Here is a 12,939-nt window from a genome sequence, read left to right on the forward strand (position 1 = left end):
ACTTACTCCTTTTGTTGTGCAAGTGTGCTCCGCGTTTGTGAGACGGAAGTGCTGCTGCTACTGCCATCTACGAAGTGCCTACAGTGTGAGGGGAAAAGAATGACACATCAGCTTGCAGGTCGTTTCTTTATTTACATATAATTTTGCAATTATGGGGCTGCCATAAAGCATTACATATTTGTTTTGCACAATAACAGTTAAGGCATGATTAGAGGAGGCAAATGTGACAAAGATTCCTCAAGCATAGCAGGTTTTGAGGAAACAAAGCTTTAAGAGGCATGCAGAAATATATCATCTGTTAATGTGAGTATTATGGGTGAAAAGAAAGAGATGAACTGGAAAAATAATGGAGTTCATGTGGAATTCCTCTACAGTGGTGTTAAGAGAATACGTGTTATTACAAACTACTGACAGCAGTAAACAGGTCACAGGCTTTCTGTTTCAGTGTCCGTTACATAAACAAAGTGCATAGAGGTAAAAGGGTGATGCTTCCAACAGGAATGCTGTTAACCCATATTTTGCCAACATGTCTTCTAATTTGAAAATACATTCTACTGCAGTTCGAGGAATTTCCAGTTTATTCTTCATTTCTAAGAACTGAGTTAATACCATAAAAAATACATTTTTAAGTTGTGAGATGCATAATAGCCGTTACAGTAAAACCATCTTTCCATGAAAGATCTTTAACAACAGGTAAACACTGCAAGCTTCTGTGTTACCAAAAGTGCGGCGGCTTCTCCTATCTGCTCTTCTTTTTTTTTTTTTTTTTAATTAAAAGTTATAAAAAAATTTCGCCAGCTAAAATACAGCGTTAATTCAATTGCACAGCACACTTCATTACAAATCAGAGAATTAGAACAGAGCATTCCAAAAGCCAAAAAAAAGAAAATGCATAGGCTTTGACAATCATCATACTCTTAAAGACTACTGCTTCATCATGCGTAGCTGCTGTTAGCACCACTCCAGTCTGTGTTCACAATACTGCTTTACGTTTCAGGAGGCTCAGTATGTGAGAGGACTGAGGATGAAGAGGCGATCCTCCTCCTTCCTGATCCACTTCAGCAGTTTATTGACAGCGGCGAACGCTAAGGCCTTGGTTGCCAGCGGACTAAAGCAGAGGTAGAGCTCAAAGCCGCTTGTCACCTGCAAAGGAAAGAAGGCACAACGAGACAAACGGGGCATGAAAAAGCTGTGTGTAGTAGAAGGATATTTTTCTGTTAAAGAAGTTCAGAAATGTGGTTCAATGTAAGAAATTGTTACAGTCTGTAAAATTACTGTAGCTACTGCATTTCAGATCAATGATGAGTGATTAAAGCTTAATGTCTGATGTCTTTAGTCAAAAACTTTGTACTTGATGGCAGGAGGCTAAAATCTTGCTTATTATGAGTAATATTCATTTTTGCACATTACTGTTAATGTTGTGCAATTATCATTAATGGCACATTTAATCAAAAATTTGTGTTATATGCACATTGAAAATGTTAAAAAAAAAACTAATTATGTAATGACAGTATATATTTTTGTAACACAATATTTGTAAAGCATTGCACCACATTTAGAATGATGACCCTTTTTCAATACGTTTCTTTAAGATATATATTTAACCACAGGACATGCGGTTAGAAAGGGAAAAAAAGAGTGGTCAACAACTTTCCAGAAGTGTCAATGTGGACATTACTTTTATTGTTATTTTATGTGTATGTGATGGTAATGTGCAAGGGTCTGCAAAAGCACAAAGCTGCTAACACAAAGCTGGTAATGAAGAACAAAGGTTATTCCAGTAAGCTATAATTAAACTCGTTGTGGGGATAAAAAACAAAAACAAAAAAAATACTAACACACTAATTAAAATAGAAATTAAAAAACATAAGCAGTATCTTCCTTATCATCTTTGGGCTGGGGGATGCAGCATTTTCCAAAAATAATTATTTATGGATCATGTTCACACATGGCTTTTTTACTGTATGATAGAGCTTCAACCTGCATTTGTGCATGGCACAGTGATCTGGGTTCACAGACAGTGACTGAAAGTGTTCCTGAGCCCATGCAGAGATTTCCATGACAGAATAATTGCTGTTAACGGCAGCCAATGCTGATTTTTGGCCTTGTCCTTTGTCCACCAAGATTTGTGTTTTGATCATATTAGGTACTGTAGATGATGAGAAACTCAAAGTCTTCACATTTTTATATTGAAGAATATTATTCTGAAAATTTTCAAGAATTTGTAGACACTTTTTTCCCTGAAACAAACTCTGTCTCTCTAAGATGCTCTTTTTATACGCAATCATGTTACTGACCTGTTGCCAGTTAACCTATTTGATTGCAAAATGTTCATCCAGCTGATGATAATACTGCTGTGAATGGAAAAACTGATGTAAAGATTATGCCAGCAATCAAAATTATTTATGACTTTATTAAATGGAATATTGATCCTAATAAGGCAAATAGTTAACCCCCCCCCCCCAAAAAAAGAAAGAAAAAACAAAATAAAACAAAAAACAGTAAGCTAACTAAATGTGTATGAACAATGTCACCAATCCAGTGTCCAGTATTCATTTTGTACACACCAAATGCTTTAAATGACTGTCAGCTTAAAAATAATTGTTTATAAAATAAACCATTTTAATCACAACACCAGACTCACCTGTGCCAGCAGGTTTTCAGTTTCCCTGCAGCGGTAGTAGTAACGGAGAGGTCTGGTTGGATGGTGCAAGCAGCTGTGAAGTTCCTGGTACAAGCTCAGCAGCCTTTCCTGCTCTTCATCAGACTGGTACACCATCGGAAACTCCGGGCTGAAGGTGGAAAATATCCAAGAACAAGGATTTGTGTTCATGACAAAAAATATATACATATAAGAATGCAAATCTTTGTATACTGATGATCATTTTACTGGCCCAGATAAAATACAAAATCAAGTGTCATCTGCTCTTATGAAGTTGACATTTATGTACATTTTTCGTAAAACCGAAAACATCTGAGTAGATGTGTTTATACAGTGAAAGGAAAAAGTTCTTGAATTAACAGGATTAATGACTGTTAAAATACTCTGATCTTTATCTAAAAACCCCTAAATCTGACAAACACAGTCTAAACACTCACCTGGTGTACAGTCCGGAGCTCTTTGATTTATACAGGAAGTGCCTGAGCTCTGGGATGCCAACCTGCACCACGGAGTAACTGGGACATTTCACCGCCTCCTTCAGGGCCTGGTAGGCGCTACGCTTGCTCAGCCTTTCCATAAACTTCTGCTTGCAGTCGGACATGTTAAAAAAGTCCTCTCTTTCAGTTGAGACCAGAATGAGACAGAGCTGGGACGCAGGCTCCAGGTAAGAAATGTGAGCGTGGAAAAATCCTGCGGTGTTGAACTTTGGCAGACAGATCGGCGTCCAGCCTTCACCTTCTCGGAAGGAAGAGGAGGAACCGACGAGGTTGAAGACCAGGTGCAAGTCTATGTGGTGGAGGAACTGGTCCTTCTTCCTGACCAGGGTGACCAGGCGATCGCCAGCCAGCAATATGGAGAACACCAGGTTTTTGGATTTAGCAGCCTGTAGGCTCGATGACACTACGTCCCTGGCAGAGCTGGGGAGGGGCAGGCAAGTGACGGCACTGAGCAGCAGGCCGGGGTCTCGTTCCAGCCGGATCAACAGGTTGTCAGTGAGATACTCTGAGCCGGCCAGCAAACGCCGCAAGTCGTAGTTCTGCTTGTGCTGGAAGATGTGGTTGAGCTGGGTGAGGGTGAGCAGGCTGACTATCTGGTAGTAGATGTATTGCAGCTCCCGCAGCATCTCCTTGTCTGATTGACAGGTGCGTGACACTCCCACCAGGACCAGAGGACTCTTGGTGAGGAAAACCACTTTACAGCCATCTGACACAAACATATTAACAGCACTTACATTAAGATACAACATATTTGTTTAGAGAATTAAATGTTGCCGCCAAAGTATAATCTGACCTGCATGGATGGAGCGGATGATGTTTTTCTCAGCCTCGACAAACGACACGAGAGCCATCATCACCCCCATGGTGCTCGACAGCGCCTCTTCCGTGCCGTAGCGAGTGTAGATTGGTTTCCCCGCCTCACTCAGCACAAACACGTGTTTTTTGTGGCTCCGCCACGCCTCACTGGACACATCCTCCTCCTTAGTCCTGCTATCCGACAGGTCATTGCTGTGTTGTTCATTTATATTTTGTTCAGCAACAAGTGCCTTGAGCCCCTCTTCATGCTGCTCTTCTGATCTGCCTGAATCAGCTGTCCTCAGGGCTTCTTCTTCAGCCTCAGCAGTTAAATCCTCAAACGAGTGTGCATGGATGAACATGGCACTCTTCTGGCCAGCACCTGTATTAATATAAATGATGACAAACTTTGTCCGTAAAAGATTTAAAAAAAAAAAAAAAAAAAAAAGCTAGAAAAGCTCTATATAAATATGAGCGCAGTACATCACATGGCAGACATTTCCGGACAGTTCCTTTGGAAAGAAAACTCCAGGAAGTTTGAATGCTACTTTCTAAAAGGGCATGTGGCCAATGACCACATATGCAACTGCCAAAGTAACCACCAAGTCCTCTTTTAGTGTTTTTCTCAGTTTGCAGCATTTATAGCGGTTTTCATAATCAAATATTTTTCCCATGTAGAAAAAATAAAAATAGTGGACTGTTAGTATCAGGCTCATTCTCACTACTGAAAATCATGTGTTTGGTTAAGTGATAGGGTAAGGGTGGAGCATGAAGGAGACACAGACATGACCCCTATTTGCTCAGTGTAAATTCTTCATACTCTTACCTGCCAAACAATCAAACACACAGATTTTTTTATGCTTGGAAGCAGGCCTCGTGTTTAATGTACCCGTTTAATTTGCATTCACACGTACAGCCAGGTAATGTAGAAATGTTGCTTAGCTCAAGGCAGATTCAACACAATGGAAAGTGGAGATGTATACATAATTTAAAAGGTTTTCAGTTTGTGTTTCTACAAGAGAAAAAAAAAAAAAAGACTTCAACAGGAAAAAAAAGTGGCTTGTTTGGAAAATGTGCTAAATTCCCCAACTTTGCTGGAGAACAAAACTGCTTTCCTGGGCATTCCTGTGGGAACCAACTAACTGGAAAAGGCGTCCAAGACAGATGACAGAGATGAATTATGTACAGTTACAGGACAACACTTTATCCTTTTATTTGAAAAACTGATTAATTTTGAACATGGTATGCAACTCTAGAACAATCCACAAAAAACAGAAGTTCAATTTAGTCTATTATTGTATTAGTCACACATGTTTTAACTTTAGGTTATCACACTTCAGAGCTGCTGCAGTGAATAAAATGAACAACCTCTGGCCAAAGCTTATCTAATTAGAAGAACAAGAATAAGGCAACTGTGATAGCGAAAGAGTATGCTAAGACTTCAAAATATCTTGTTTAGCTCCAGTTTGGGAAGAGCAAATCCATACTGTGTTACATCATCTCTCCTGTCATTGTTGGATTTATTCAAAGCAGGATGTGATGCAGCAGACGAAAGCAGCTGCAGCCAACTTTCATTGTGACAAACTGACATATTTTCCCCAGATTTTTTTTGCAGTCAACAGATACTCATATCATTAAATTCTCATGAGAAAACATGGCAGCATTTGAAGGGAATATTGTGCAACTGTAACACAAGCTCTAAAACAGCAGACAACCTGTAAATATATTCACCATTTCTTACATAGACAGGATGTGCATATTCACGCTGTGTCTCACACACAGAGTAATCAGTATGCGTTCACCGGACACTGCACAGCTACAACAATGTGAAACAGAGAAGTCCAATTCATGGGAAGGTTTTCAGAAGTGTCAGTACTGAAAGAGTGTTAATGTCTTTTCTTTGTGGTACAATCATAAAAAAGACAATATTCCAGGCAAAGATACCGCAGGGATTTTGTACTTGAAATAGAAAACAGTTGATGATTACTTGGCCCTGCCTTGATATTTGTCTAGCCCAACTGGAAGCTTTTATGGTCTACTGTAAACGTTGTGATCACTGATCATGTCCTGCCATGTTTTGCAATACAATCCTATCAGGGATTGGCCACAAAGTAGCGTGGCACAATTCTATTCACCCACGACTTCTTTAAGACACCTAGACTTACCTGCAGTCTTTGAAATGAGAGCGCAGTCAGTGGTGTAATCCCACTGATAGTGGCTAAGTGAACTAACTAGAAAATATTTATTGCATTAACATTACCTTAGACTGGAACAAATGCAAGAGGAAGTTCACACATACTACAGTGGTTCCAGTTTTGCAGATGTATATTAAATATGTTTAAAATCATACTTGTCTCTGTGTGTTTACAGACAAGCGGCACAACACTTACCTGGTTCAGTTCCCTCTACCAGACCAGGTATGGGGCTGTCCGCCCTGACTGAGCGAAGGCGGTCTACAGGAGCCAGAGTTCCACTTTCCCATGATGCAGTCGCCTTTTGGGCTTCACCTTCCATCACTGCTACTTAAGGCTAGGACACGCACCTGGAAAGATAGACAGACAAAGGGCTATAGGACCAAAGGGCAACAACTTCGTGACTGAGTCTTGGATTTATGGTAGTGTGCCATTACAGTGACATGACACGGTCACCACGAGTCGGTTCAACTGAAATCAAATAAAGCCCTACAGTTAGGTCGTGAAGATTTTAACTGTTTATTGGAAGCGGGGGAAAACAGAGCTAAACCGGAATGTCCTCCTTGCTCCAAGGAAGGCTGAAACCAACTATGGAAACAAAATGAGTCTCGAAAGAATAACATATTCACACGCAGTATATTTACATTCACATCTTTTTTTTTTCTTGCTTAGCATCCTGAATTATCACAGGCGTCACATATGTTTGACTTCGAAAGCTACTTTGATTGCTGACTTTAGCATGTAGTCAAACAAACGCTATCTCAGACACGTTTAATCGCCTTCGCTCTCAACCAGAGCACTCAAGACCCCTTCAAATACTTCGAAAAGATTACCTTTCATTTCCACAGCTGTCTGCATCTGAATGTTATGCTCCCCAACTCGTTTGCCACAGTTGCTGCTAGCTAGCTAGCAGAAACCGCACAGAAGAACTTCTTGAATCATGCCCTGGTTGGTTGCGGAAGTGCGAATTGTGGGATATGAAGTTCCCTGCCAGAGGGTTTATACACTTTTTATCACTCGTTTCCCAGGAGTAATAAAAATGCCGAGTTCATCTGAATAAAATAAAATAAGAATTTTCTTTGAAATAGTTAAGAATTAATTTAATGGGTTAATTTTGAATATTACAGCATGCAAGTTACTTATAACACACTGCCATCTTTGATCTTGCTGGTGCTTTCAGGTCACGCAGGACATGAAACAACTGTGCCTGATTATTCAATTACACGATTGTCACGAGACTCAGATACTCAATTTGTCAGACAGAAAACATTGTATATCAAATGTTAAATAATCTTTTTGTGTGAGAAAGGTTTGTGAATATATTTGCGAACTATTTCAATGTGTTTAAAATAACATTTTTGTTGTTTTCACTGTGACTCTGCATGTGTGAGGGATAAAAGCAAAAAAAACAAGGGAAAAAAGTGTTGACACATTTGTTGAGTGACACTAAATTGTAACTTCTCCAGGGAAAACGTATTAATTGTTTTAAATATCAAACGTTTATAGCGACTGAGCTAAATTTTAATACAAAATACGTTGGCGTAGATTCTAACAGCTCATTTATGTTCCGTGTGCATTGGAACGCACCGTAAGGGGCGGAGCTTTGGTTTGAACGTGCAGCGGGGAACTGGGCAGCGATGGAGTTACCATTGTGTTTGTGTTAGCTTGAAAGGATCTTGCCTAAATTATCTCACTTTATGTGTGTACAATGAAAATTTTCATGTACAATTGGTGATGCTTCAGTTTATAACGAAGGATTATGCAGTAACTTGATATCTTTGTTTGGTAAGTATGACAACTCACGATAAGGCTACGGCTAACATTGGTTATCTACATGTAGCTGCTTAACCAGGGTAGCGGAATAGTAAGGCCCACTGACATTAGCTAGTGCTAACTGTTTTAGCCTACAAATATTATGTAACACTACCGAAACGCGTATGATCAGGGAGTGAATATCACGATTTGTATTTCACTGTTTTTAACAATGTCGTACGCTGTTTCCAAAACAGGGTGATCGTTGTGCCGGTAAGATGCCTATTCGAGCATATTGCACTATTTGCTCAGATTTCTTTGATCACTCCAGAGATGTTGCTGCCATTCACTGCGGACACACTTTCCATTATGAATGGTAACTATACACAAACTCAAATCTGAACAAAACAACTTTTTTTCAGTTCATGGCATCTTTTAAGTTATTTTCGTTCCCCTCTTTTTCTTCTAGTCTTCTTCAGTGGTTTCAGACAGCCCCTACAAAAACCTGTCCACAGTGTAGGAAACAGGTACAGTAACGCTACATTGTCAAACTACCAGCACAGACCATGGCAAGTTGAGTTACAAAGGAAAGATTGAGCTTCAATGACATTTTGATGTTTGTGTGTAGGTCAGCACCAGGCACATTATCAGCAAGCTCTTCTTTGACATTGGTGGAGAGGAGGACAGCACGGCTGACCCGGAAAGCTTACAGGTACCAATCCTACAGCAATATAAAACTCTTCATGCCTTCTGGCATCTAAAACAGAACCTAAATGTGGTCTTTCCTATTGCTATTGTTTGGATTTGTTTTAGGGTGTTATCTTTTTTCTGACTGTATTTCTTCTCTTTTTTGCAGAATGAGGTTGATAGAGTCAAGGCACTTCTGAGCTCTAAAGGTGAGAAATTAAACTCTTGAGTACAACTGTTACAAGGTTATGCTAGATTGTAAGGAAGCAGGCAGCACTAGATTGATCATCTGTCTGGTCAATTTGTAGAGCGAGACTTGCGGGACAAACAGAAGGTGGTGGAGAGTTTAAAGGACTCCATGGACAAGCAGAGGCGAGACCTAGACAGTTTGCGGAAGGAGATTAAAGAAAAGGAGATGCTTTGTTCTGCCCTCAAAGTATGAGCTCTCTGTTCTTCATTGTTGAAAAACCGCAATATCCACACTGATTCACAGTCGCCGCAACTAATATTATGTTCTAACGTCTCACAGACACAGATGTCATATATGGAGACGCAACAAAATGAAGTTCAGGCTGCCAAGGAAGAAGTCCGGAGCTTAAGGACCAAGTTGAGAACGTTTGAAAGGTATCTGCAGCCCATTGTATTATATTCAAGCTCCTGTGATTGTAGAGGAAAAGATAAAGATTGTTTAAGATGATCTTTGACAAGTGCGCAAACTTATACCAGTGCATTTGGGCAACTGCAACCTGACTCTTACACTACAGCTATAATGATATGAAATATGTGCATATGGTCCAGTGATTGTCTTCATTGTTAAAGAGTATCATATTCACTCTGTGCATTGTTTTCTCCTCAGCTTGGATGTGTTGTTACAGGGCCAGAGAGCAGAGGTTGAGTCCATGATCACAGATATGGGTATCAGCCAGGCAGCAGTGGAGCAGCTCTCAATCTACTGCATCTCTCTGAAAAAGTAAGTATGATTTTTATTTATTTATTTTTTGAGTGGGTGGTTTTTGTTGCTTATTCCGGGGGGTTTTTGTTTGTTTTTTTGGTATATGTCTGAACACTGATGATGTGACTCAGGCTTGAAGTTTTCCCAACTTTAGTAAAACTCAAAACTACAAATCAAGTTAAAAATCTCAGCGTAGTTATGGACGCTGATCTGAATTTTAATAGTCATATGGAGATTATTACTAAATCGGCCAAGTACCATCTTAAAAATATTGGAAAATTGTGGCAAAGAAAGATTTTGAAAAGCTTATTTGTGCATTTATTTTCAGTAGACTAAAGTATCTTAATGGAGTCTTTACTGGTTGCTGCCAGAGTCCTGACCGGCACCAGGAAAATGGATCATATTACAGCAGTTTTGAAATCATTGCATGGCTTCCTGTGTGTAAAAGCATTTATTTAAAATTCTGCTAATGGTTTAGAAAGCATTGAATGATCTTGAACCTGAATATATTGCTGACCTACTTGAGGGCTATGATGCTTCTAGACCTCTTAGGTCCTCAGGAACAGGCTTACTTTAGTATTGCTAGGGCTAGAACCAAACAAGGTGAGGTAGCATTTAGTGTTGTGGAATAAACTCCCCTCACACCTCCAGTGTGCAGAATCCATTAGTTACTTCAAATCAGGATTAAAAACGGTTTTGTGTAGCTTTTACATAAAATATACATTTGATTGTAATTACTGTATTTTTCTTTTTGTTCCAAGGTAAAATTTTACGTAATAAGTTGTTTCAGGTTTACCCTTGGTGTTGACTCTTGCCGTTGAGGGCTTTTTAGTTAATACTGAAATAGTTTTGCAGAAAGGAAGGGTCGAATATTTCTCTTAAATTCTCTTGTGTTGCATCAGAAAATGTCTGTTAGGTGTTGCTTCTATAACTCATTAAATTCAAGGGTTCTCTCACATTTCTGCTGCCTGTACGTTGAATAATTACTCAGTGTGTTCTATAAAGATGTGAAATATGGAGCTGTTTGTGGTGTTAGTTTAATCAGATTGTGTGCTTGTCTATATTTGTGACCCAGATGAAGATCATACCACCTTTCTCCTGTAAATCTGAGCTTTTGTGAAATATGTTCCAGAATCTTTTAATAAGTTGACCTAGAAGGACAACATTTGTGTGTTTGAAAGTACTTCTTTTGGAGCTTTTTGTTCAGGTATTTAGTTCTAATGACCACAGCATCCGCTCAGTATTTACTGCTGATCTCCTTTCTTTCTTTCTCAGAGAGTATGATAACCTCAAAGGAACTTTGAAAGCTTCAAATGATATGTGTGAGAAACTGAAGAGAGAAGTGCTGTCCTCAAACAACAAGGTCATTTGACATAAGAAGATCGCCTCGCCAATAAGAAATGGGACTTCGGTGCGGAATCTTTGGGTTAAAGTGCTCTTTGGTGTTTGTCATTTCAGTTACAAAAAACTACAATAGAGGTGAATCAGACCAAAGAGGATATGAAGTCTCTGCAGAGCGATCTGGCCTGTGCTGACAAAGAAATCTCTGTAAGGCAGAGCAAACAAATCTGTGTTTATTTGTTATGTCGGATGTGCGTGGTTGTGATTTCTGTGTGCAACCTGTCCACAGAGCCTGAAGAAGAAAGTGGAGTTTCTTCAGAAATCTCTGAGCACACCAACGAGGACAAACGAAGCCGTCAGTCGGCTCATCTTTGAAAGGTGCGTCTCCAGCTGTGGGACTTCAGTCTCCTCATGCTTTTGACAGGATGCTTAAGAATGCATTTGCTTTATGCGCTCACGCACTTGTTGCTGCCTTCCCGTCAGCCCTGCCCCACTGGAGCTGAAGCAGCCTCGCCTCCACCATCCAGCAGATAGCGAGGACATTGACCTCAACATGACCTACGACATCACTACGCCAGACGACGGGGCCAAGAGACCAATGCAGGTTCCATTGAAGAAAATGCGTCTCGATCCACCCGTGTAAGAGTCATGTCACTCAGTGTGGAAATGTTTTCTTCTGTGTTTAGAGTAGTTTAAAATCCATCTGCTCTTTTTGTAACAAAGTATAAACTGGAAGTGTTGATTTTTCAGAACGTCTGTATCCAAACACAGGGAGAAAACGTCAGCTTTAAGCAAGGTAGCCTTCTTCTAATAAATGCATCATTAAATAACTGATCTATATATAATTTGTTTTAAATTTTTCAATGAATTTATTTATTGTATTGTTTTATATTTATGTATTTTTTGTTTCTCAGAATCGCGATGAAGATCTGGACCCTTTTTTAAGGAACTCCCTCCTCTTCAGGAAGAAAACCTTTGGCAGCATGTTGGAGCCTCAGAGGAAGCCTGGAGCTGTAAGTGCAGCCGACTCTCGCAAACTGTTTCCATGTCCCATTTTGTCATCATCAGTGTTTTGTTGAAGGGGGAAAATGTTTTTGTGTTTCAGGTCAGAACTGGTTATGATGGATTAGGAGGACGAACTAAATTCATCCAGCCTGTATCCTTTTTGTCATCAGTGATTCTGCATATGTTGTCTTCTAGCGTTTGAGGTTCACTGAAGAATGTTTGATGTGTGTGTTTGTATATATGTAAGAGCCAGGGAGCACCGTCTGGCTTCAGATAGATGTTATTTATAACCACGAGATAAATGTAGGTCGCATCGATCCTTAACCAAGCGCTCCACCTCCAGTCTCCTTTGTCACAGATTCGTCCACTGATGAAAGCTAAAAGGAAAAAGGTAACACGGCCCCCATCCAAGACCGCCACTTGCATGACCCTGGACGACTTCCTCGAGTAAATTTTGGTGTCAGAGGTCAAGACACTGACTTCTGTAAAGAAGCATGTTGGCGCTGCTCTAAAACCGAGAACCTGGCTGTGGGTTTTTTGATTTGTTTGTTTTTGTCACTCAACACCAAAAAAGCATTTGGGAATGAACTTTTATCTAAAAGAAATGACAAATGTTGGCATTTGGGTGAACTGCAAACCCTGCTCTACATTTATCTTTTGTGCTGATATGAATTTGTTTGTGTAGGCAGTGTCTGTGTTTTGAAGCCTCGTAGTTCTGTGGGAGTGTGTATTTGGTTGTGAGAGAGAAACAGCTACTTGAGAAATTGGACTGTGAGGGTTGCAATGATTATGAAATTCTGGGCCAGTGTCTAATGCGATACTTTTTTGTTGTTATTTATTCCCCATTTGCTTTTCCAGTGTGGCAAACAAAAATCTTTATCATTTAAAAAAAAAAAAAAGTCTTTGAAATGCTTTGCTATTTTTCACCCTGTTTTTCCTGACTAACCTACATGTGGAGTTACTGTAGGTATTTTTTCTTTTAGATTTAATTGTCATGCTGGATGTAAACCAACTCAAATAATAAACAATATTTTTTTATTAAGATTCTTTTGCAAT

General features: G+C 39.7%; 2 protein-coding genes across 2 annotated transcripts; one reads left to right on the top strand and one right to left on the bottom strand.

Moving 5' to 3' along the window:
- Positions 1-112: 112 nt before the first annotated feature.
- Positions 113-7,252, bottom strand: mon1a (MON1 secretory trafficking family member A). Its single transcript, XM_084927603.1, has 6 exons — positions 6,980-7,252; positions 6,345-6,496; positions 3,953-4,336; positions 3,100-3,865; positions 2,645-2,792; positions 113-1,143 (listed from the first exon to the last, which is right to left on the bottom strand). The coding sequence occupies exons 2-6, from the start codon at positions 6,466-6,468 to the stop codon at positions 1,003-1,005; spliced, it is 1,563 nt and encodes a 520-aa protein (XP_084783729.1). The 5' UTR covers positions 6,469-6,496; positions 6,980-7,252; the 3' UTR covers positions 113-1,002.
- A 495-nt stretch (positions 7,253-7,747) lies between these two features.
- On the top strand, positions 7,748-12,919 carry traip (TRAF-interacting protein). Its single transcript, XM_084927607.1, has 16 exons — positions 7,748-7,931; positions 8,156-8,274; positions 8,368-8,425; positions 8,527-8,610; positions 8,755-8,794; positions 8,894-9,021; positions 9,115-9,209; positions 9,442-9,555; positions 10,813-10,900; positions 10,996-11,085; positions 11,168-11,256; positions 11,362-11,517; positions 11,629-11,674; positions 11,793-11,891; positions 11,984-12,034; positions 12,227-12,919. The coding sequence occupies exons 2-16, from the start codon at positions 8,177-8,179 to the stop codon at positions 12,332-12,334; spliced, it is 1,344 nt and encodes a 447-aa protein (XP_084783733.1). The 5' UTR covers positions 7,748-7,931; positions 8,156-8,176; the 3' UTR covers positions 12,335-12,919.
- The last annotated feature ends 20 nt before the right edge of the window (positions 12,920-12,939 follow it).

This window comes from Perissodus microlepis, chromosome 5, assembly GCF_051167445.1.
Source record: "Perissodus microlepis isolate ML-2025 ecotype Zambia chromosome 5, ASM5116744v1, whole genome shotgun sequence".
Lineage (NCBI taxonomy): Eukaryota > Metazoa > Chordata > Actinopteri > Cichliformes > Cichlidae > Perissodus > Perissodus microlepis.